Raw genomic sequence first — 25,236 nt, forward strand, 5'->3', positions numbered from 1 at the left:
TAAATGCCTCATGTTTGGAACACATTGGAATTCTTAGGCATAAAATTATAAATGCAATGTGCATCAAGATGTGGTTATTTAGAAAAGCTGTTCTCTTCTGTATAGTAAGAGAAAGTATCTGCTGCTATGCCCTAGAAAAAAGCAGCGCCTTAATATAAGGCACAATTTCAATTCATTGAAATTGCTACAGTTTCCTTCTATTTTAAAGTATACAGTTCTCTTTTACAATTACAGCGTAGGGATCAACACTCAAGTCATTCTATAGTGATTGTACGGCAAAATCCTTTTAATTTTACCTGTTTTAGTCCTGGGATTTAATTTCTTCCTTACCTCGAGCGACGTAATGTGAACTTTGAACTCAACTTATCCAAACTACAGTTAACAAATGTAGTTCTGTGCCTGTGTAATTAATAGTTCCACCTCCCACCTCAAGGGGTTCTAGTGAGGATATAGACTCAACCATAACAGGCATCCAAAACACCTTCTGAAAATGTGTGAAGAGACTGGAAAATGGTTTTAGTCAAATATCTTGACCTACCATACAGTTGGCCTAGGATAAATTATCGGTGAAGCAATTCTTATTTACTGGTGGACAGAAGGGCTTCCAATATCCATACTGGGCAAGAGGGCACTACTAAGGTGTGTCACGATTTGTTCTACTACTGAATCTTAACCAGAGCCATGTTGTCTAAACTGAAGCCAGTCCCCTAAGGGCAGTCATCAAGCTGTGCTACTGAGACTGAGGGTCTGATTTCATTTTATAGTTTTTACTTGCTCTCCAGAAGTGCAGGGAAATTGTGCAAAATGCATTTTAACCATTGATTTCTTCCAACCCTCCCATATGCCTATTTATGATTTCCAAAGAATTTGAAGAATGTGGAAGAATGTTATGGATGGTTCGTCAAAAGTTAAAGTTTAAAAAAAGGTAAAGTGACACATCTGTCTGAGTACTGATTTTTTTTACTTAAACATGATCCTGAGTAACACTGAGGATAAGACTGTTGTGGAAAGCAGCATACCTGGTTTGCTGGATTTCACACTGAACAATAGCTTTTCATGTGATGCTGTGATTGAACAAATTATGTTAAAGGAACGCATCTCTGTTACAGCACTGCCAAGACCCTTGGGAACATCACAGGGAGTTCCCTTGGGTAGTTTTAGAAAGGTTGACAAATCAGAAACTTATCTGAAAATAGGGATATTGGAATGACAGAACAGTTTCAAACCTCACTTCTCATTTTACAACTGTAGAGCTTTTTCAGATGATCCCATGTAAGACTTCTTGATCATGGGTTAAATGTATCTCTATAAGAAGATTTTTATATTAAAGATAGGCAAAAAAAGATGTCGGAACGTCTAGTGATAAAAGCTTGAGCTTCATGTGTGAAATAAGTAATGAATTATATGTGAATAAATAAATCCTCAGTTAACATGGGAAATAAGGTGAACAATGGCAGCACTGGGGAATGAAGCCTAAATCAGGATACCAATAGGTTTCTGAAGATCACATTGTGGCGTAAGTTGTGACTCTGATGGTCCTCGGAGCTCTGCTGTTAGCCCTCCTCAAGGACACCTGCTATACTAGATTAGCAAAAGGGTCTTTTGGAAGTGGTTTTACTTAACATAGGCTGCTATATTGCACATGCTGTGGGAAGTAGGTCTCTTATGGCTGGTCTAGTATGCCTTCATGGTCTGTCTTTGGAAAAATAGAAAAGTCAGAGTACAGTAAAGGTAAATTGTGTGCAAATGGGAGAAAATTGTCCGTCTGACTTCCATGAAGTCCCTGATGTGAATAAAGGCTGAAAGATCAGGTGGGCTTATACCACTTGCAATCAACTGAAAATGGCATTTATTTTACTTCTCTAAAGTTATACAGAATGGCAAGAGTTCTCTCCCTGAAGCTAGAGATTTTATCCTGTCCTAAGAAAATTCTCATCAGATATTCTAAATATTGATTGCTTGTCATTGTGGTCTGTCTATAAAAGATATTGTTGTTGTTTATGTACACGTGAGTTCAATAACCAGCAGGATCAGAGATGCATGTTAACAGAAGGAGTTGTAAAAAGTATTATTCCTCCATATGGTGATTTTATACTGTACAAAACCTTTTCGTTTTCTCCTTGCAGAAAGACAGACTGTCTTTGGTAGCTGGACTTGTGCTTCCTTTCTGAATTGCTTCTAGAGAGGCAAATCCTCTTCTGGAAGAGTAATTTTCTGGAGTGTTGCACAATTTAATCTCCCATGCAAAGATACTAGAAATGAGTGTTTCAAGTTTGGTTTTATGCTGAGTTCTGTCTGCTTGAAGTTCTTCCAGTTCAATAACAATTGCATTGCATTCATGTCTGCAGATCAGTATTGATATTGCATGACCACTTTCTGCCAAATCATCTTCAAGAATAAAATTTTAATGAGATGAAGGCATTATATTCTTCCAAAAGTTTTGTTCTAGCAGGCTAACACCAGTTTAAATCTTTTTTTGCTTTAATGAATATTAAAGATGTAATGTTTTGGTTTTTTTTTTTTTTGTCTCTGAATTTGGAAGTGTAGTGTAGTGCAGTTCAGAAAACACGTAAACAGATGCCAAATAATTTCTTTATAGTACTTTCTTTGTTTCTCTTGTCTTTTTAACATAAGGATACACTGGAGATACATTTTCTATATATATAATGCAAACCTGAGGTAGGTTTAAGCAGGCTTTTGGAGTTTCCAGTAGGAGTATTATTTCTGTACCAAGAGTGTGGCACAAACTTTGTAGTTCACTTAGGACCCTCTGCATTTTTGGCAGTGAACTGAATGCTACATTGGGTTCATTGTTATAATTACTCTTGCTCTTTAGTTAAAACTAGCCCTACATGTGCTGCAGTCACACCTTCAATTGTAGTGTACAAAACCCTTAAATCTTCGGTTTTCTTTTACGTCTCCTCTAACACAACTTCATCACTGTAATTTTGTGACTAAAAAGGCTACAGTTATATTTTCATGTAGCTAAGCAGTAACGCTTTTCAAAGTTGTCTTGAGCAACACTTTCTTTTCAGAACTTAAAATATAACTGACAATCTTCATAAAAGTTTGAATTGGTATCATTATAGCACTCTATGAAGAATTAAAAAATAAAATCCACACAAATAGCAAAACAATGGAAAAAGCAAAACAAAGCATTTCAGAACTGGTATTTTGAAAGATTAGGGTAGTGTTTTTATCTTTTTTTTTTCCTCTTGAAATGTGATCAAGACAGGATTATATTTTTCATTCTGAATAATACCTAAAATGAGATGTAGCTGTTTAACACATACCGTATCCATAGAGTCTATTTATTCAGACTGAATTCCACAAGGACAACGGATAATCTTTTTCCCAAACGTTTGCTAGTATCTGCTTTTAACAAGTCCTCTACAATATAAACTGAAGGAACCATAAAGAAAAAGGGATAATAAAATTAAGCCTTGGTTGTCAACAAAGTCTGACTTAAGATCAAGAAGTGAAATTTTCAAATAGGTCAGATTATAAAGAATTTTTCTATAAAGGACATGAATCACAAGCATATGGGGAACCATAGCTAGTATTAGAAAATGTGATACAAGCAGGTTTTAGGAGATGGCATTGAAACTAACACTTTTAACTGAGATAAAAAGAGATCTGGGTTCATTTCATGGTTTTGTTGAAGTTATCTTCTTGCACTTGTAACCACTCTGTGCCACGCACAGCCTGGAAAATCAGGGTAATACTGCTCTGTTGCCTAGTCCCTTCCTACCTCGCTCGGTAAGTACAGTCTTTCATGACAGACTGACTGATACTATGTGGGCATGTGTGTGGTCTCTAGTACTAACAAAGCTAATTTTGGATGTAGCTTGTAAGTGCTGTTGTAATAAAATTGAAAACAAATTGGAAGTGCTGGGTTTGAGCATTTATATGTGACGTTTTTCACATTCACTTGAGTTCATCTTGTTGCCATAGATACTATTTTTAGTTATAATTTCTGTTGATGATTGTTTACTTCTAAGAATTTAGTTAACTTGTTTCAAAGCTTTGCTAAATCAGTTTCCTGTAGGAAAATAATAATTCTAAAAAAAGGAGTACCTACTTTGGGTAGCAGAAGAATTGGAAAAACTACATATCTGAAAATACTCACTAACTTTTTCTACCCAAACACATTAGATTTTAAAAATACATTTTTTTTCTTTATAAATTAAATAAATAATTTTTTATCTCTCAGTAGGTATAAATATCTCCAGCTGGGCAACCTTTTTGCTGGTTTACAGTTTATTCCTGGTCTCTCTCAGCATTAAATCTTAGAGCATGTCTTCCAGACCATTTTAATCATGTGTTTGTTAAAATCTGGATAAGTAGCTTTCAAAAGCCTGTCCCTTTTCTGAGCTTCATTATCATTGAGTACTACTCGTTTTATCTGTTCATTATTAAATAAGACTGAACCTCCTGATGTTCTGGTCTTCTACAAGGTGTACCTGGAAAATGGATCCATTGATGTAATGTATAGTGTTACGCTCTGTTTCAGCTTTAACAGTTTTCAGTATCCACATCTTTTCTGTGTAGAGGGACTTGAGAGTGCAGAATATGTAAAACACTTCCCCCTTCTGCAGGGGAGGAGAAAATAGGATAGAGAAAACATCAAAAATATTATGTAGTAGGTTGATGCTCTGGAATATAGCAGAAAATAAAAATACTGAGAGAGGCCTTGTTCTGGGAAGATGAGTAAGTGGAAGGGGAAGGTTTTTTGTAAGAAGATGAGGAAGTCGTAATGACCTCATGCTGTTGATGGGTGAAGGTCAGGTATTTACTCTGATTATACCTATTGCCTGCCCTTGACCCTATTGATCATGGAGCTGTTTACTATCTGCCAATCCTTGAAAAGTCAGGGGGAGTGATTCATCCAGAATGGTGGTTTTTTCCTTTTTTTCCTATTTCCTCTCCCCTCCTTTCTCTCTTTCTCTTCTCTCCTTTCTACTCTTTCTCCTTTCATCCCTCCCCTCTTAGGAATTAAAAAAATAGTTTGAGCAGTTACACATTTTGTTACAGCTTCTTGTCATCACAGTTCCAGATACTACTTGGGAATTTAGAGACCATATTGTAAATGTAAATGAATTATAAATCATTCAAAGTGAAGAAAAACAGGGTTATAAACAGCTGTTCTTTTGCTGTTCGTACAACAGGTACTTTTAGTTCTATCTCATTCACTCTGTCAGTGAACTTTGAATGATTCTTCTACTGTATCTAATACACTAATGGCATATAGGTGAGAGTCAAACACCTAGCTGTTATCCAAACCATATATGACTAATGAAAAATAGAGAAAATAACATTAAAAATAACTTGCAGAAAATAACATTAAAAGTTTGTGCATTTGTGATAACCTGATGTACTTTCTTCTTGCTTACGAAGTACAGAGGTAGAATCAGATTAGTTTCTCAGTGTTTTATTCTGCCTGTGTTTGGCAAGGAGACTCTTTTATATCCAGTCTGTAATCTTATAAATATGTGTGCTCTTACAGTTATTAATACTCTTGCATTTCTGTATAGCAGTGCACCTACAATTAATTCTGTTCTTACTGGAATGAACTACAATATAGTGCCTATAAAACTTCCACAGCACTTTCTGCTGGAAAGGTTGTATCTTTGCCTCTTCATTTGCATCTCCAGCACAACTCATGATTCTGGATTAATTCATTAAATATATAAATAGTTTTGGGTTGGGGGAAGAGGCCAGAATTTTCTTTCCTTAAGTGATGCCTTATCTGTCTGAGATGACTCAGGTCACTCAAGCTAGCAGTTTAATGGAAGAGGACAGAGATAGAGAACAGTCCTTGACTAGAGTCTGCATGTTATGTGATGGCCACTTACCATATAATATTGTTATGAGGAAAAATTGAGGCAAAACAAATGTGAAAATATATTATCCAAAGGACCGGCTTGACATTTGTTTTATCTGTAAGAAAAAAGAAGGATGTTGCTATAACAAGTTTAATGGCTAATTGTCATATTGCAGGGCTTTTTGTTAATTTTTGAATGACAGGAATGTATATTTATAATATGAATATGCAACATAATAATAATCCTATTTTTGGGGGGAGTTATTGGCCCATTACTGAAAAAAACAGATTATATTATTATCAGTCCATTATAAAATAATTATTCCAACAGCTTTATGTATTTAATATAGCTGGAATTCCTTTCATATTCAAGTCAGCAGGAGCTTTAATATTGATTCTAGTGCAGCCAAGACTTTACCTGTGGATGTTGGAATAAATGCTTATTGAAACACTCTAGAATAATTAGATCTTAGAGCATGTGATGATAACACCAAAAAGTTACCTCATCTAACATTTAGCAAAAGGAATTCTTTACCTTGGCTAAAATGTAGTATTTACCTAGTTTTAAAAGATATTGAGAAGTTCAGGACCAAGACTGCCTTACAGAAGAGTTTAGTCTGAAAACAGATCTCAATAGAGGTTCCTTTTATTGTAAGAAGATTTACCATGCACAAAAACCCCAGATTAATTGCCATCCTCTTTAAGCAGAAGCCAGAGTACGAGGCAAAGGGCTGGCAGAATACTTGAAGGTTATAAAGCATAAACTTGTAAAGTAAAACTGTAAACTCATTTTTGTTTCTTGATGCAATTTGCAATCAAAGAAGGTTTGTTAGTGTATGATTAGTCATGATTCTCTTCTGCAAGACGTTAAGTCATGCAGCTGTTTGGAAACTTTATTAAATCTGTTACTGTAGTTCCATGCTCTGTTCTCCAATGATGTCTCTCTCTTTTTCTTTCTTTTGTCCTTCCCTGTTGGGATAACTGCCAAAACTCAGGGTTACTGAAGATCGATTAGAAAGCTTTTGCTTCTCTGCTCACTTCATCTGCGTGCGGTCCTTCACATAATGTTCTTTAGATAGCTTCAGCAGAAAGATCTTTAGCCAGCAGTTAAACAGTGTATGATATTCAGTGCCTAAGGTAACAGTACAAGTTTGAACTCAAAATAGTAACTGGAGAAAAGAAGTAATAGGTTAAATTGTAGGATTTAGAAAAACAAACACAATCCTCTGTACATTCATCCTGAGTTGTGTGAACTGGAATTTTTTTATATGCCTTTTCAAGTGTGTGAGGTAAGCATCTGTCAGAGGAAGGAGTAATCTGAACAAGATGTGATATTTCTCCTACACATTTCTAATTTGCTACTTTACGTCTGTATAATACTTTATACGTTTGTATTTGTTACACTTGCTCATTTAGGTAATAAGTACCAGTGTAAATTAGCAGATTTCTAGTTAGAAGTTGAATTTATCATGTTGTGATAGTTGACAGGTCATGTGTGTATATTATATACGTGTGTGTCTATATTACCAGTCTGTGCACTTCTCTCTGTATTTTTTTCTTCCTAACACCTGAAGAATCATGTCAAGATTTCAAACAGGTAGCTGTATCCAAGCGTAGAAGCTACTCAAAATAGAAAATCCACAGAAGGCTAGATGTATCTCAGAGATTTAACCCAGAAAAGCCACAAACCATACCACTTAGGAAAGCTATTTTAGGAGAGCGATAAAGCAAGCCTGTATGAAATTTTCTTTGGTCACTACTCGAAAAAGTGATGATGAAAACAAACCATGCGTGCTTCAAAAGTATTTCTTGTGGTACTTGAGACATAATGATTTGGGAGAACAGACTGCTTGTTAGGTAGGTTGAAAACTGGCTGCACTGCCAAGCTTGAAGGGTCAGCATCTAGTTGGTGGCAGGCAGTGAGTGGAGGAAGAGGAAGCTGGGCTTGATTATTCTGGGGAAGAAAGCTATGGGGCAGTCTAATAGCAGGCCCCCACTTGCCTGAAGAGCAGTTGCAAGGGTGACCAAGTTAAACTCTTCCTCGTAGTGACACAGAGTATAAACACCAAACAAACCCTGAAACCCCCCATGGCTAAAAATTGCAGCTTGAGATATTCAGATTGGACATTAGGAAAATCATCTTACCTAGGGAGATAGTACAGCACTGGAACAGGTTATCCCAAGGCCCTATGGAGTTTCCATCTTGGGGGGTTTTTGAGTATCAACTAGAAAATGCCAACCTTCAAACAGGTGACTTGCCATGGTGTGAGCAGGGATAGTAACCTAGAGCAGGAGCTGGGACTGGAGGTCTCCAGAGGTCCCTTCAAAGCAGCATTTTTGTGATTTTGAGTGGCTTTGCTCTGATATGCACTTCACGTGCGAACAATATCAAACAGAGCTATTTGTCTCCAATTTTCTGCTGGTAACAGACCATTTTCCAGCTTTACCGTTGTACCCAGCAGAAGAGTCAAATTTCATTTTGACTGTTACATTCAGATAATAGCTAAGAAGTGCCTGGAGGCAACTGAACCAGAGACAGAGGACAGAAAGAGGTACCTCTGTATGCCGTGAGTTACTACTTTTGAAAGTAGGCTTGCTGCTTTTTGAAAGTTTGGTAGAGGATAGAAATGGCATGTTATGTTACTTTTCAAAGAATTTCTTCTACAAAGTCTTGGTTTCTGTACATATGTGGAGTGTTGTAAAAATTATGTGGGAATGCTGTCAGGAAATCCTTCTGATTACTTTAATTAAAAAAACCTGCTTCCCTCTGAAGTTCTGTGGTAAGAAACAAGTAGTTACTGTCATCTTTTGTTTCTGAGTTTTAAAACAGAGGACTCACACATACTGCAACATTACTGTGTATCTGAAAAAGCTCTGATATTAATTAGAGTTGAAACTTTTCTTGTGTTTGAATATGGCCTTTTTTTTTTTTTTTAAAGCAGTGATAGCCACAAGTGAGCTAATGCTGTTTCTGAAGGCCTAAAAGTTGATTTTCATAGTTACGGGCTATTGAATGAAATACACCAAATAATATCTTAACAGTGCATGATTAGCAGTACTCTCATCTTGTCCTGTTGTGAAATTAGTATAGACTTAGGAAGAAGTTTTAAAACAACAATTTTACCAGTACTATGTGATCTCTTAAGTGAATTGGCCCTTATGTGAATCTCTGCCAAGGTCATTGCTCCACCCGTGGTGCTCCTGTCTTCTTCTGCGGCTCCTCGTCTGTCTCCTGAGCTCTATGTGATTTACCTAAGTTTTACCCGTGACCCTCACTAAAAAGCAGTGATTATGATGTACTAAGAAAGAGGTATTTGCTATATTTAAAAAGTGTCAGCACTGATCTCTGTGAAATGTGTTGTGCCCATGGGGGAAGAGACCTACTTTGAAGTAGGCAGGAATGAGCTTGTCTAGTCGGTGGGTTTAATTTCAGTTTACAGTGGCATCTGCTGATCTGTTTGGTGATACCGTGTTTTTTCATCTGCATTACCATGTCGGTGGAAGGGTTAGGCACTGCCGTGCTTTCAGAATGCCTGGAATCTTGTAATTTTCAGGGGCAGACTTTCTACATTGATAGATATATAAATCTGGTGATAGCATCTTGTACCACATCAAAGACAACTGCGGCGACTCATTCTTCAACTTCAGGCTCTGTTAAGTGCACGCTGTCCTTTCCTAATCAGCGTAACCGTGTCATATCCCTGGGTCAGCTTAGGGATTTTTCCCATCTAGTGTGCCCCGTTTCCAGAACTTACTCCTGCAGGTGATCTCAGTTGCCCATCTTCTGATGAAGCTTTTTACTGAAGATGCAAATACGTTGTTTTCGTCCTCGTCTGTCCCCATTTCCCTTGTGCGGTATTGTTGCCCCCTGGCTGAGATGGTTCCTTGCCTGCCTCAGTCCTTGTCTAAACTGATTCTTCAGCGTTGTTCAATGCTGTCTGTACAGTAATAATCTTCCCCTTTTTTTTTTTTTTTTGTCTTTTTTGGAGGGGGTGGGGGAGAGGATGGTTGTTACTAGAAAGGCAGATAGATCAATCCAGCAATGTATATAGCTTTGGAGTTATACAGTTGACCGCTGTGAATCTGACTGAACTTGTTACTCCCTTTTAAGTGTTGCTTAGACTGATTTATTCCTAAAATAAAGCCAGGAATTGCAAAGTCATTCCACAAAGAATAGAGGCTGTAGTCTCATCTTAGCTGCGTTCAGGTAGCTGTGCTCTTCACACAAATTCTTCAAAAGAAATGTTCAGAACATGCATGACCTTAATAGGAAAAGGCTAGCTTTTTGTGGTACAATGGTACGATTTATGTAGAATGGATAAAAAGGAATATTGCAGCTTATCTGAAGACAAATAACAAGCGTCATTCTCCAGTGACAGCGATTACTTGCCTTTGTAGTCATACAAAGTAATTCTTTTGTAAGAGAAGAAATTCCACTGTGCGAGAGCAAATATTTGAAATGGAGCAAGCGTTGTGAGTGGGAATTTGATATGTTCACGGAACACTGTGTGCTAAAGTAGATAGATATTTTTCCTTTACAAATGGAGGAGCTGAAGATACTGGAGATGCCGCAACTTCTGTTCACTAAATTGCCATATGCCTTTTCTTTCCTTTGCCCCTTTATAGTGACTTCCCATTTGATATGCCTGAGCTATTTACAGTCTTTACTTGCTGTTGCTATCATTGTCCTGATGATACAAAAGGAAACACTTTCTTAATGTGCTGTGAAATATAACGTGGTTTGTAATCTTGTGTGTGCTTTGAAAGACAAAATGAACCACTGACTGTAGTGTCATCAGACACCACATGTTGTTTGTCTGAAATGGTGGTCCTTTGCATACTTTGGAAATAGCACTCTGGTGTACTAATCTCTGGGAAAGTCATTTTTATTATTGTTGGCTCCTGTGTGTAGCGTGCAGCTCTCAGCTGACATACTATACATTATAGAAAAATGCCTGTGACTCAGCTAACAAAAGCCCAATGAAGTATCTAAATTAGGAATCTGTTTCGTGTGCCTTTTTTGTGCTTTTCTACTTATTACTGCATGCTGTCCTGTCTTATTTGTACACAAGACAGTCAGTCCTCTGCAAGGCAAGACCACACTCTCTCAGTTTTATAAAAGCAGCAATTCCACTAAAAATTTACCATCTTGGTACCACAAGTAGAAGACACCAGTCCACCAGAATAGAACGCAAATTCTGTCAGACTTTAAATTACATTTAAGTATAGATTAATTCTTTCACAATAGCAATGCTGTTTCTATGCCCTTCTTTTCTTGCAGTACATTCATTTAACTGTCAGCCTTCACATTCAGTTATAATAAGGTACAATTTTTGCAGTGTATGTTTTCATTGTAGACTGAATCGTATGTCTTACATAGCTTCAAATGAATCTTCATCATAATGTTGATTATAAACCAATCAGAAAAATAAAAAGTACCTAACGGCAAGAGACAATGAATAGCTGAAAACAAAATAATATTAACAACTATTTAATACAAAACTACAAGCTTGTTTTGTGACTAGAGTTATTAATAGGTAACTCTGAGAATTCCTGTGATTTACTGACTGAAATGTCAAACCTGACTGTGTACAGTTTTTTTAGAAAAAGCTAAAGACAGCTATAGAATAAGGAGGGGTTTTTCATTTGATGGAGTTAAATTTTGCAGTTTAGAGATCTCGTCATTTCACATCAAAATGCTAAAATGTATCCAGATTAGGTCAGTGCCTGTTTGGGGGGCTAGACACCCCATATGAGCTGATTCCAGTTGCTGAATGTGAATTCCTGTGAATATTGGGCACCAGAGAATGAGATTTGTTTAGTTACTGTGAAGAGAGTTGTTTGGGCTCTGAAAGGCACGGTAGCTGCTCACCAAAGGAGTCCTTTCCTTTTGGTAACTTCTTGCAGTTATAAATTCATAACCTGACGAGGTCTTTTCAGTAGTTTCAGTGTTATTATGTGCTTTAAAAATCAAATGTAGTTGGCTTATTTCTTTGGAATTCATTTGATGCCGCATTGTAAAACACTCATTAACTTTTACGTGTGCTTAGTCTAACAATGCTACGAAGAATTTTGAGGAATGCCCTCAATTGAGGCTTGTCAGTAAATGCCTAATTTCTTACCCTTGGTGACTTTTGCAAGCATGAGCCAGTTTCATTTCTGTATCGGGATAACTTTACTCTGATACAGCCATCAGGAAGGATGCAGCCATCAAAATCCTTATCACCGGACTCCATAAATGTAGGACAGTCTCCTTTAACAAGAAACGAATTTAAACCATCCCTTCTATGGTAGGTGCGAGCAGACCTCTCCTTGTGCCCTCCTGCGACTTCTGTGCACTCTCCAGTAATAAAGAACTGAAACCATCAGCAGGAGGCACCATGTAGTCGCTTGGGCTGCTGGGCTTCTGTGAGGAGTCCAGTCTTGCATTCAAGTTTTTGCAGTCACATTTCTCTTATCTCCACTTGAACTTCTCTTCTGCTTTCTGAACAGCAGTTGAGGGTTGGGTTTGAATAACTTTTGGCCAGCAAAGTAATACTTACCACTTTTGGGTGGTTGTTAGATCTTCCAAGCAGAAATGCCTTGCAAGATGAAGAAAAGCAAACAAAACAAGAGTGTCTTTATCTGTGCATACTATACAAAATCTTTAGGAAAAAGAGAAGAAAGGAGTATTGATGCCTCTCTTTTCTCTCTTTACTATAGGCGTGCAGGATCCTCAGCATGAGAAGATAATTACTGTGACTACTAATGGAAGTATTCACAGCCCCAAGTTTCCTCACACATACCCGCGTAATACTGTACTAGTGTGGAGATTAGTAGCAGTAGATGAAAATGTATGGATACAGCTTACTTTTGACGAGAGATTTGGGCTTGAGGACCCAGAAGATGACATTTGCAAGTAAGTTACTTTTCCTTTAACTAAGAAAATTCTGAAGGGGAGGTGTGTGGGATGGAACAAAAGGGTTGCTCAAGTTTTGCAAAAATGTGACACCTGCATATTTATAAAATGCATCTTTTAAATGATTAGTTTATGATTTTCTTTTGCAGTGCTAGAGAAGGATTTCATGCTTGAAAGCTTTGGGGTCCCCCTATTTTCCTTCCACATTCAGTATCTGGTCCACAGATACGTTGTGATACAAAACCATGAAATATTTAATATCTCTCTCTCAAATAAAAGTTTTGACAACTGGAAAAATATTATTGACAGAACATTAGAGGAATGAATGTCTAATTTTTACAGAGAAAATTTGGGTAAGCAAGTTTCCTGAAGTGGAATTCACAACACACAGTACAACATCCCTGTTCAGAAAAACCCCCACCATACTGCACAATATTTTAATGGCCTTTAATGGTTAAGTTCTCAGTTTTCTATGAAAAACAGTACTTAGAGTATTACATTAATGGAAATTCCTTAATGATATTGTAATTTTCCCAACTTCAGTAAGTATTCTGCCCAGTCAGTCACTGGCACAGGTTTCTGTAGGACCTATGGAGTCTGTATTTCCTTCCTATGATTTGCAGCCAAAGGCTTCGTAGATTGGGAGAAATACAACTGTGACATAACTGGCATCAGGATGGACGTAGTTCTGAATCAAACCATCTAATTGATTATGTTTTGGGTATTTTGTGAGGCAGTAGGAGCTGACATTATATATGCTTCCTGTGGGTGGGTAAAAGGGGAGACTTCCTAAACTCGTATCCTGCATCTGTCTGCCATCATAGCAACACATCGTAAAAAAACCACAAGGTGTGAATAGTGGTATATTGTCTGAACTCTTTTCAGTAAATTATGTGACAGATAAAATATGTCATTTGAATGTCATATCCTCCTTTGATGTGTTCCTGGAGAGGTACTTCACACCAGATATTTTCTTTCAAGGTAGTTTTTTGTTATGGTGTGATTTTCTGTTTGGGGTTTTATTTTTGAGCACGTTGTGGATACACATTTGATTTGATTCTTGCTTTCAGTTTTTCTAATTAACTGACATTTGGTTGGTTTTATATCTTGAATCAACTGCTGATAACAAATTGTAATTTCTTAGAGGTTACTTTTGCACTTATCCTTAATTTGAGAGCTGAGGTTCATAACAGATGAACAGATATCTTGCTTTCATAATTCTGAAGGGAGTAATTGTCAAGGCCATGTCAAATATAATTAAAATACTGATTACCATAAACATATGTTTGCTCAGATGAGTGCACTCCCTTTGCACAAGAATTCTTTTCTTTAAATGAAAACTTAGCTTGCTTTTTCTTTTCTTTGCATATGGCAGAGTGAAGTGGCAAGTGAAAGAAAATCCAGGTAGGGTGACTCATTCGTCCACTTGCAAAGAAAAAAGTAAGATAAGTTAAAATATTTTTAATATTATAACTAGAATAGTATTTTAATGGGAGTACATTTATTTTAAGTAAACAATGCGCTGAATACAAAAGTATTGGTCAAATTAAGAAAGAGTAATAAGTCACTCATAACCTTCACTCGGTTGTAATCTTATCGTGCTCATATTTGTGCAGGGATACCAGGAAGTTGTATGAATGCAATTCCTGATATGTGCACTTTTGAGGACACATTGGGCTTTTTGGCTTGGAAGATAAGAGCCTCAGAAAAAGTTATACTGTTGTTTTTAACCAAAATAAAACATATAGTTAGGGTTCGTATGAAATTTAAACTCAGTAACAAACTCAGTAAAGAAAGAGAAAGTGTACCTTGTTTGGTGTGAAGGGAGTATAAGTAATTGACAAGTTGAGGAAATGACTAAAACACAGAGAGTTTAACTGTGTAAAACAGGCCATGTAAGATACCAGTTATCAGAGTGATATCTCTTTATAAGTAATATCTTGTGTTTCTTATCTCTTATAGTTCCTAATAAAATTATTTAATCTTTTTTCCAGTACCTTCTGTAGAAAAGCTAAGGGATTTTATTGATTTCATCCCATGCTATTTGTTACTCCACTGTGTTTCTGCCATCTTGAAACACACAAATCAGTATTTTTGCTGTAGAGTACTCAACAGTTGTTGAGTTTATATGACAAAGGACAGAATAAAATATGACATGAAATTTAATATATTATAACTCTATACCTTACAGTGACCTGATCCTTTAATTCTGACCTATGACTGAAACTATTCAAAAACTGAAGCCCATTAGACTTTCTATGCAACAGTGTACAGTTTTTGCCAGGATATTTTTCTCCCCCCTAAATAGTATATGAGAGGATCTCATGAGTCACCTGCAGTGGTCATTGTCAGTTTTCAGTTCTTCTACCTGCTTCTTAAGCTGCATGTTCTGTGCAATGCCAGAGCTTTCTCCATCATTGCTGTAGGCTGTAATACCCTGTAGCAGCTTTTAAATCTCATCGTAAGTCAAATATTGCTCCTACATAGGAGAAAAATAAAAGAAAACCATATCCAACTATATAAGAGTTTTTTGCTCTTAAATAGCTGGAAAACAATGGTAATGGTGAATAAGAAATGTCCCAGATGTATCCTGAAGGTATGGCAAGTTTTTGCCTGTATCTGGCCATCCACACTTGGATTTCTCCAAAGTCTGGTCTGACATTTCAAGCTGTTCTGTGAGGTCTTTTCATCTAGAGCAAGTATCACATTTTACAGATACATTGAAGGTACCAGCCTAGTCTCCACTTTAAATACTTACCTGAATCGGAATCAGAGTGATCTCGCATGGCATCTTTTCCCACTTCATTTTTACTTGCAATTCAACCTACAGTGTTTTACTAGGGTAGAGCATTTGCATTACAGCAAATTCTGTGTTTATGACCAGCCATCCTGACCTAGCCTCACCTGGAACAGCATTAACACACATAGTCCTAATTGTTGTGCTAATTCTCACCAGTCTCAATAAGAATTGCTGTGTTCTGTATGTTTTGGAAACAAACTTTAAAGTATATGGGCTTTAGAATACACTTCCGCTGTTTTCCCGTATTTCTCCAGGTGATTTTTGTCCTGGTTTTACAATTGTGATGTGCTTGAAATTTCTGCAATTTGTCTCTGCACTGCTTAAAATACAGCTAATGATTTATTTTGATTTGATTTATTTTGATTTATTTTATTTTATTTCATTTTAGCAATAGCTCTAATTCCTCTGCACTGCATCCTTTCTCTGGGCAAAATGTTAAAAATCCCACTGAGTCCTCTCCAAAGTGAACACAAACTGCAATTTCTGTGAAAACTAGATCCATGCATGTATCCCAGAAGAACTTTAGGTTATTTGGTTGATAAAATGGATATTTAATGCTCTGCAATATTGCAGGAATTTTGGCTTTGTACAATCTGTTTGATTTCAGTTGTGACTTGCAAAAGAAAAAGTTTATGAACAAAAAAATCCCCCAGCAAACCAAACAAACAAAAAGGGAGAAGTATGCAGACTGTCAGTGAATTTTCCTTACATAAAGGGAATTTCTATCTAAATGAGGCATAGTGGATTTACATTCTGTATGTTCACCCTTTCTGATGAAGAAAAGAAGCAGCTTTTCTTCTGTTGATGTGATAGCTGATGTGACAAGTCATTATTTTCATGATGCTAGCCCCTCAACTCTGTTTCAGTCATGAGGCCGTTAGATTCTGTGCCTGACAGCTCCTATCATCAGGGAGATGCCATAACTTTCCTTGACCAGGAGGGACTGATTTTTGCTCAGTTGTTGCTTGTTGTCCAAAATTGTTGCTTTCTGTCTCTGAGAACATGCAGTGATAAAAGCTTTGGGATAAACTCCTCTGTGTCAGGAAGACACACATTTAGCTTCCTTTCAGGAAGAGCATGGATGCTGCAGTTGTCTTTAACGGGCAGTCTGATGTTGTGAATAGGGTGTACTCTGGAGCATTACAACGCAAGTCTGCAATAGGAAAAGAGAAAAAATGATCTTTGTTATGTTAGTAACCTGTGCCAAACTCTCTCTCTCCCTGTGCACAGAATGGCTCTAGTTGTACATCTCAGTGGTGGTTGCAGCTGTTCTTTCTAATCATCAGATGATTACAGTCTGTTTGACTTTTATTATATATGATAAAGCACAGAAATATGTCACAAATCCAAAGTGCAATTACTGTAGATAAGATGATAAGGATAAAACACATGAGTAAAAGAATGTGTAACCAACCAACAGTTGAATAATAGATGCCATTTGACCATAATCTTCATTTTAGGCTAGCTATACTCATTTTCGACTCTCTTCGGTCCTCCAATAATTTAAAGTATGAACTATAGCCTGTTTTGTGTGGGGTGGTTTTCTGGGGGGCTGGGGGCTGGGGGGAGCTTTTAGCAGCTGCATATGTGAACCTGTTCATATAGTTATATAATTGAAGCATTTACCTATAAGGTTTTTGAAAGAATTCCCAAAGCTTGTCTTGTTAATACGTGCAGTATGTAGAACTTTTGCCTGAAGAAAATTAGTTAAGCTGAAGGCAGCTGTCAGTACTAACATGGGGTAAAATCTATGTGAGTAGTACTGTGACTTTTTTTTTTTCTTCCTCACATCAGATTAAATACTTAATACTGGGAATGTTCTTCCTCTGACGGTTCTTGGGATGATGCTGTAAAATACAGAGCCACATGCATTAAATTTGCTACCTGCCTTTTCCTAATGTTTCTGTAAGCTACTTGCCTTCGCTTCGGATCTGTTGTGACTGAACTGTGCCCAAGCTGTTCCCTTCCATTCAGGGAACATCAAAGTTCTGTGGTAGATATCGTAATCCAACCAGCTTCAACAGTCATATGTGTTCCTAACGAATGTATCATTAGGAAATGGTTGACAAGGGTTAAAAAATCAAAAGATTTGGCTCAATCTGACAAGACTGAAACAAGTTATTAAGACAAAACATACAGATGCTGTCTTTATTGGATGTCTATGAAGAGGAAAATATTTGTTTCACTGTCTGTTTTTGAAAAATATTGCATTAAATGCACATCATGCAGTGATAAGTTATGGTAAACACAATAAAAAGGCTAAATATTTTGTTATGTAATTTGCTAAAGAGATCTTTCCGTGTGACATAAGACATAATAAGTAACTTATACCACGGGCAGCTTCATTTCTTGTAATTACTACAAATCTGTACATCTAGCATGTGGAGTAAAATATGGATGGATAACTGCAGCTCCTAAGTGCTTCAGTAAAAAAAAAGGACAGGTATTTCACTTTTGTCTGGCTCCTTGTTATAGAAGCACCTTACGGTATCAACAGGGTGCATGCATGAAAGAATTTCAGCATCTTTTTCTTCTAGATAAAGGAAATTTCCCTCACTTACCCCCCACCTGGGGAAAAAATAATATACTGTTTGCTTTGCCTTGAGTGCATTGTAGAGGCAAAGAACATACTAGTATCAAGCATAGATTCAGAAAAAAAACCCCGAAAAAACTCTTCACATAAAGTAAGTATTAATTCTGGGGCTTTTAAGGACAGTGAGTTCCTCATCAAGGTCCAGTTCCCAAGAAAATTGTTTTCTGGACAACTGATGGGCTGTCCTTACTGTCAGACAGCCTTAAATGCTTCTTGTGGACTTGTGATTACAGAGGGTGAAGTTATCTCTTGGGTAAGTACAAAGTTCAAGTTGGCTTTGAATAACTGGACAAAGACCTTTAAATGAACTCTGTATTTAAAGAGGAACTGGTGCAAACAATGTTCATGGCAACTCATGTCGCTAAGCAGCTGGACTGCTGGGATTTGCGTTGCTTTCTTCTTATTCCTCCCCCGCCCCCCAGCCTTCCTTCAGAAGATGGAGGAGTTACTGCTGCCACCTGTATTTGAAAATTCAGAAAACAGTGAGGAGTCCCCCGAAATTTCTAAGGCTTCAAATTGGAAAAAAAAAAAAAAAAAAACGAACAGGCAGCACCAAAACCCACAGATTCTGAGAACAGAGATGAGTGTTATAGTGAAGACCAGTCCTTAAAGGTCTTTTCTTACATCCGTCACCTTTGAATTTCAGTGTGTTCAATTTTAGCCAGACATTTTTTATGAGATGCTACACATATAGAAGAGCTGGGCTCTGTTTAGATGACTCTGCGTATCAGTGATGCTTAAATGTATCTATCATCACTGGCTGTACCTTCTTCAGCAAAAGTGACGTCATACTAAATTTAAAATTTATTATAGCTCAGTTCTGCGGGTCAGATCCATTTGGATAGGATTGATTCCATTAATATATGGAATTATAAAAAGCATATGAATGCTCATTCTTCAAACATAATTTCTTTTTTACGTCCCCCCCAACGCATAAATTACTTGTTAATCATTTTTATTCAAAGTCTGAGAAGGAGTCATATAATTTAAATGGCTGGGATGAGTTCTAGCATTCAAGTGCCTTAGATTAATAGAAATACTGATAGGAAAGAATTATTATGAAATAGCTAATTTAAGTTGAAGTCATTGGTAGCAACATTGATGTTATACCGGTGACAGCAAGGTAGTGTTTTAGGAGCAGTGTGTAGAAAATGCCATAAAACTTGTGTTAAGGCAGCTGATGGAGTAGTTTCTTCTGGTGTTTGTGAGGTTGGTTTTTTTTGGTTTTGATTTTTAATTGCTCAACCCATTTCCAAGACAACTGAATAGTGATACCAGCTCAAGAGAGATTTAAATGCTGAATGGATTTAAATGGAGGATGAGTGGGGGATGGGGATCAAATTTTTAAGAATTTTTAGATTAGTTTCGGACCAGAGTCATAAAAGTTGTTCTTTTACATATAAAGAAAAAAACGACTAAAACTACAAGGGTTATTTCTTTCATGTGAGTTGAGTTGTAACAACTCAATTATTTTAATATAATGAATGCAGAAGAGTCCAATAGACTTATGCATCTCGCTTTCCTATATTTTGAAGAAAAAATGGTTTTTCACATCAAAGAATTAACTGGATCTGTTTCCTTTCTATTATGATTTCATTGAATAAAAATGTCGTTCATTGTATTTTTTTATTTTATTTTTTTAGGAAATTTCTCTTTTTGGATTTTCTATGATTCCAGAAAAAAATAATTGTTTGATTACCAAATGGTTCAAACTCTAACTCATTGTTCAGCTGGTCCCATTCTGCTGGTGTAGCTACTGTCCATAGTTCACGCTGTGGCAGAGGTGTGTACTGTATCCAGAAGTATACACATTCCTTTGCATTCTCTACTGCTTATTGTAAATTGCTTAATACCATTCTCAGTTTTACAGTTTTGTAAATGTGACAAAGCAGATATCGCAGGCAGTAAAAGAAGATAAAAAATTTGAAAACCAAAATGCAGTGCAACTGTAACTGAGATTACTCTGTTACACACACTTCTTAAGTTTCTGCATATAGGGTTTATAGCTGCAAAATTGTACTCCCTAACAAATCAGAGTACAACATGAGAAAGGGAAAGGGAAGGAGATGCTTCCCTGAGCAGAGCAGGAGGATACAATAGCCTACATGATGTGATCAGAAGGACATGCTCCACAATCTTGGGGGCTACCACTGCATTCTTGTCCACCCAATTTTCCCACCCTCACAGTAAATCCAACATTCATTTTTAGTATCCACTGTTATAAGGGAACACTATAATGGGTATTATTTCACAAGTAATTTAAAATCTATTTTCACAGTCCAGATGAGTGTTAGGAGAGTGATTGCTGATGAGTGGGCAGTTGACGTAATCCCTTACTCCTTTTTCACACTGGAGACTACACTTATTGACTTAAAAAACATATTAGGCTCCTTAAAATTCCTTCCTTGTCCTCCCAATCTTAAGCAAGCTGTTTCAATAAAGTAAACTATGTCCACAGTATCAAAATATTTTTGTAAACTGTCCTAATCCTAATTTATTGCTTCTAAAATTGTTTCATGTTACCATAGTTGGCTGTTTCTAATGGTGTAGACTGAAGTTGGTTTTTTGTTTTGTTTTTTTAAAGTGAGCGTGGCACTGATGGGTCTTGCTTCTGTTTAGGGTACTCTGGGAATAGTTGATACTGGCAACGTTCCCCCGCTCTTGCCCCACCACTTACTAGAAGACAGAAGTAAACCTGTATTATAAGTAGGCACAAAAACTCATGGTGAGACATCACCACCTGAGATCAGGAATGTAGATGGATCCTATAGCCACCTTGGCTTCTGGTGTGGCTCCCTTAAGTCTTGATGTCAAGAGAAACGCAAGTTGCAAAGGCAGGCCCAGCAGCATAATCTAAAGTTACCCTGTGTAATGTCTATATTTTCCAGTTTATACATAGCATGCGCCCCCTCCCTGATGTTTTCTGGTTACTGAAAGTCTAAGTACAGTTAAGCCCATAGGCTCACTGTCAGGTTTATAAGCAGCTTTCTCCTGTTTAATCATCAGGAATAGCAGGCATACCAACTGGCCTATTCCGAGATGGACAGTTGTGTTTCTTCACCTGTTACGCAGCTTTTCTTTTTTTCCTCTTCCTCCCCTTGTTTTCTTCCTTTCCCCTCTCCCTCTCACTATATGCTGCGGTCGCTTCTTCATATGTGTCATCAACATTTTAACAAAGTATGTTGTTCACGTGAAATTGCAGTTAGATCGCATTACCAGCAACTATTGCCGTTCAGGCAAATCGGTAACAGTCCTGTCTTGCACTTAATGCTGCTCCATTGGGATAAAGTAGAAGTGAAATGTAATGCAGTTTACATTAATCTGTTCTTATCTGATCATCAGGATATCTGAGAAGATGCATGTGCACGAGAAATCGCAAAAGGGAAGATTACTTATTATAAAAAAAGTTAGATGGTCATATGGGAGTTTCCTAGGGGTTTTATAAGGTAAAATAAATAGATCTTTTCCTTTTCTGACAGTAACACGAGAACAGGGAGACTAGTAAACTAGCAGCGATTATTAAGAAGTATCGTTTCAGACTAGCCTTTGATTCATATGCTGTGGCTGGGTTAAAAATAGGTCTGCATGATTTTATGACCATTAACTTATAACTAGGTAAACTGAAGTGAGAGGAAACTCCTTTCACTTTTTAGGTGAAAACTGATCTCGTGCTAGGGTTGGGAACGCGTTTTTTCTGCCTCATGCAGTGTTATGCGACTGCTCAGTTATGTTATAGGGATTTTTCACTTTCTGTTCCAGTAGCAATTACTAGCCTGTCCTGAAGCAGGATATTGGACTTCATGACAAATGGTCTGTCCTGGATTGGTAAATCCTGTGTGCTGGTGTAGCAGCCAAGAGACCATATGTTATTGTATTGCTGAACTAGAGAAATAAAAGCCTTTTCGTTTAAATAAACATAGATAGACCCCCAACCTCCACTGAGGTAGGCAGGAGGGAATGAAAAGAGAGGAAACTTGACCAGTTGCGTAATGCTGCTGTACCATCAGAGGATGCTTGAGGGGAAAGGGTGCTGCGTGCACCGCCCTGGGTGAATCTTCACATGCTAAAAATGCCCTTTAGGAATTTTTTTGTTGTTTTCTTCCAAAATATGCTTTTGAATATTGTTGGGAAATTGCTTAGCCGGTAGTTTTCACGTTGCTGACTGGAGCCATAGATACAGTCCAGGATATAAGGATTGTGCATACAGAAAAAATTACGATTTGAGATCCTAGAATAAATATTTAAAATGCTGCTTGAAAAACAATGGTAAAAGCATAATTATGGATTAGCAGAAGCTGAAACAGATGCACTGACCACTGTGAACAGGGTGAGTAGAGGTAGAAATTTTATAGCAAATTAGAAAGAATGCTTTACAACCTTGGCTGTTGACGTGAACGCTGAGCTCCCCTAAAGTTTTTGGTTTTGCACAAAATATTGATCTGTAGAGTAGGAACATGTGATTTATTATGATCGCTGTAATTCCCAAGATAAAAATATACCAGAGTTTACAGAGAAGTACTGGGAAAAAGTTGGTAAGGCATTTCATTCTCCAAAATCTGGAGAGCGTAGTACTGTATGCTGTAGGATACATACTGAGCTGGTACACTGTCCGGAGGCAATGGGCTGCCTCTTTATAAGGGGAAACGTGCTTTGGAGGGTATAGTGTCCAGTGCAGTAGGACCCTGAATTCTAATGGCCATTTCCATGTGGTGTTGTACCATGAGTACATAGTAGTAATAATAATAGTAATAAAAATAATTATTGTACAGGTATTCCTCTGGGTGCGTGGAGAGGGAAGAATAGGAACACTAGTGTGCAGTACAATAAGTATACTCTGTCTTATTACCATTTTTGTTACATGCATTATGATTTCAATTCATAACTTGTGCAGGATACTAAAAACATCTCTGGTCTGCACATGAAGTCAGTAGCAGAAAGCAGACAGATTGAAGGTGAAACAGTACAAGAAAATATTTCATGTACATGTTATCCATTTTCTAGTCCTTGAAAAATAACCTTCCCAAGTGACTTCTTGGTTTCGTGGAAAATCTCAAAAAAAAAAAAAGTAAAAACTTAGTGTGTTTTATATGGCTACAGGAGAGTCTGTAGTCAAATAGGAAAAAGGTAAGGGTAGCATAGTAACCCAGAGTGATGGAAACTCATGGTGACTTACTCCCCATGGAACTTCTTCCTTTGGATTTTAAGAATGGCCCACGTAAGTAAATGGACTGAGGCATCATTTGCAAGCCAATTCACATGTGTTGGTATGGTTTTTTCCCAAGCTCTCCAATTTTACCATATTCATTTTCCACTTTGATGTAGTAATGGTACTGTCAATATGAAATTTCGTGCACTTTTCTGTTTTGTATCTCTGTTCTACTTATAACGTGCCCTTTTTAGGCAAACTTAATCCGTATTTCAGGAGACCTAAACACGTTTCTTATCCTGACTGGCATTAGGAATACCTGCCATTCTTTGATACAAAGAACATAAGTATAGGTGGCTTCTGAGTAATTTGGCGATCAGCCTTTTAAAAGTAGGAGCTTGGGAAACCATCTTCTTTCCTTCTTACCTCCACTTTAGATCAGCAGGATTATAGTGTCTCTTTCAACAAGATTCTTATTCAAGCGCTTGAAATAACGTATCAATAGAAGTTATACCAGTATAAGTTAGTTCATAGCACAGGCTATCTAAGACTGAATTCTGTGGTTGCTCTATTCTTCTTAAAATACTTATTTACATGCCTTATCTGTATCAGTAGTTTAACACAAGCTTAAATAATTACAGCGTTGCTGTCTGAATATAGAGTTGTTTTGGTTTAGAGCCTGAAATAAATTTACCAGTGTATCTAGTTTACAATTTCTTATTCTTGTGGAAAAGCTAATGTACATCCTCCCCACAAGGCAGAAGTTACCTTCAGACACTACGGGATATTCATGTGCTTGAGATGGAGATCCTTAAGTATTTACCGGTGCACCTAGGTACCAGTCATGATGATTTATTTCCTAGAGGTGTTTGTGTGCCAATTTACAAGTCATCAGGGAAAAGATATGTTTTCAGCAATACTCAGTTTATCAGTTGGCACTAAAACAAGCCTTTGATATAAAGGAGCTGCATTTCTTTGGAGTTGTTTTTCCATTAGGTGCCTTGATTCTAGTTCACCAGGCGACAAAAGCTACTACTGAAAATGTATGTGTCTCAGCCTCACATGGTGCCTCAAGTATTCAGCAGATGCACAGAAAATGGTAATATGTTTTCCGGTAGACTGGAGAGTGGTAATGCAGCAGTTAATTTTTCCAAACCAAACAACCAGAGCATCCTTTTCTTTTCATGAAAAGTGTTCCAATGTTTGAAAAGTAGAATTTGGAGCTTTGAACTCTGTTTTGTTTTTCCCTTTCACTTGCAGTATTATAAATGTGTGTTTATGACCAAAGTGTCTGGCAGTGAATGAAGGGGAAGAAAATCGAAATCTAAGGATTAAACTTTTTTTTTAATGTATCCTAAATAACAAGGTAGAAATACAGAGAAAGTTGTGCGGTTGTGTTAGAAGCCTCAGGCTGTTACTAATCACTATGAGGAAAGATTAAATAGAGAGAACCATGGCAACCATCTAACATTTGTGAATGAATCTGTGTTTCCATAAGGCAGTTCTTAATGTACAGTACTGCATATTCTAAAATAGATGTATTCAAAGTAGGTTGGCGCAGAAACTACCACCCATATTTGGTGAATGGCAGTTAGAAATGTTCTCTGTTTATACCTTGAGTATCTTTATTTCATGGAAAATGTAGACATGGCAGGATACTTGGGTTTTTTATGCTCATTTGCAGTATTGGCTGGAAGTGATGTCTGTTGCTGGAAGTGATGTTTGTGTATAATTAAACATCATTTTCTGAGTACAAGAAACCTGACCTCATCAGTTATTTATTTGGATTATATCTGGATATGCTGTTTCTTTCCAGTGACTGTTAAAACACGGTTATGTGTAGGATCAGCAGATACAGGTACTACTATGGAAATTTATTTCATTTCAAATCATTGCTGTTCTATCACCTCTTTTTTCTTTTTTTACATTAAAACATCAAGTATGACAGACACTGTAGAACATAACTCTCTTTCAA

General features: G+C 37.1%; 1 protein-coding gene across 1 annotated transcript in view; it reads left to right on the plus strand.

Moving 5' to 3' along the window:
• The window catches only part of PDGFC (platelet derived growth factor C), a 134,072-nt gene that overhangs the window by 66,226 nt on the left and 42,610 nt on the right, over positions 1-25,236 (plus strand). Inside the window, exon 2 of the mRNA XM_054203838.1 lies at positions 12,527-12,722. Coding sequence (XP_054059813.1) covers positions 12,527-12,722 — 196 coding nt within the window. The remainder of the gene's footprint in view (positions 1-12,526; positions 12,723-25,236) is intronic.

This window comes from Rissa tridactyla, chromosome 5 (assembly GCF_028500815.1).
Source record: "Rissa tridactyla isolate bRisTri1 chromosome 5, bRisTri1.patW.cur.20221130, whole genome shotgun sequence".
NCBI lineage: Eukaryota > Metazoa > Chordata > Aves > Charadriiformes > Laridae > Rissa > Rissa tridactyla.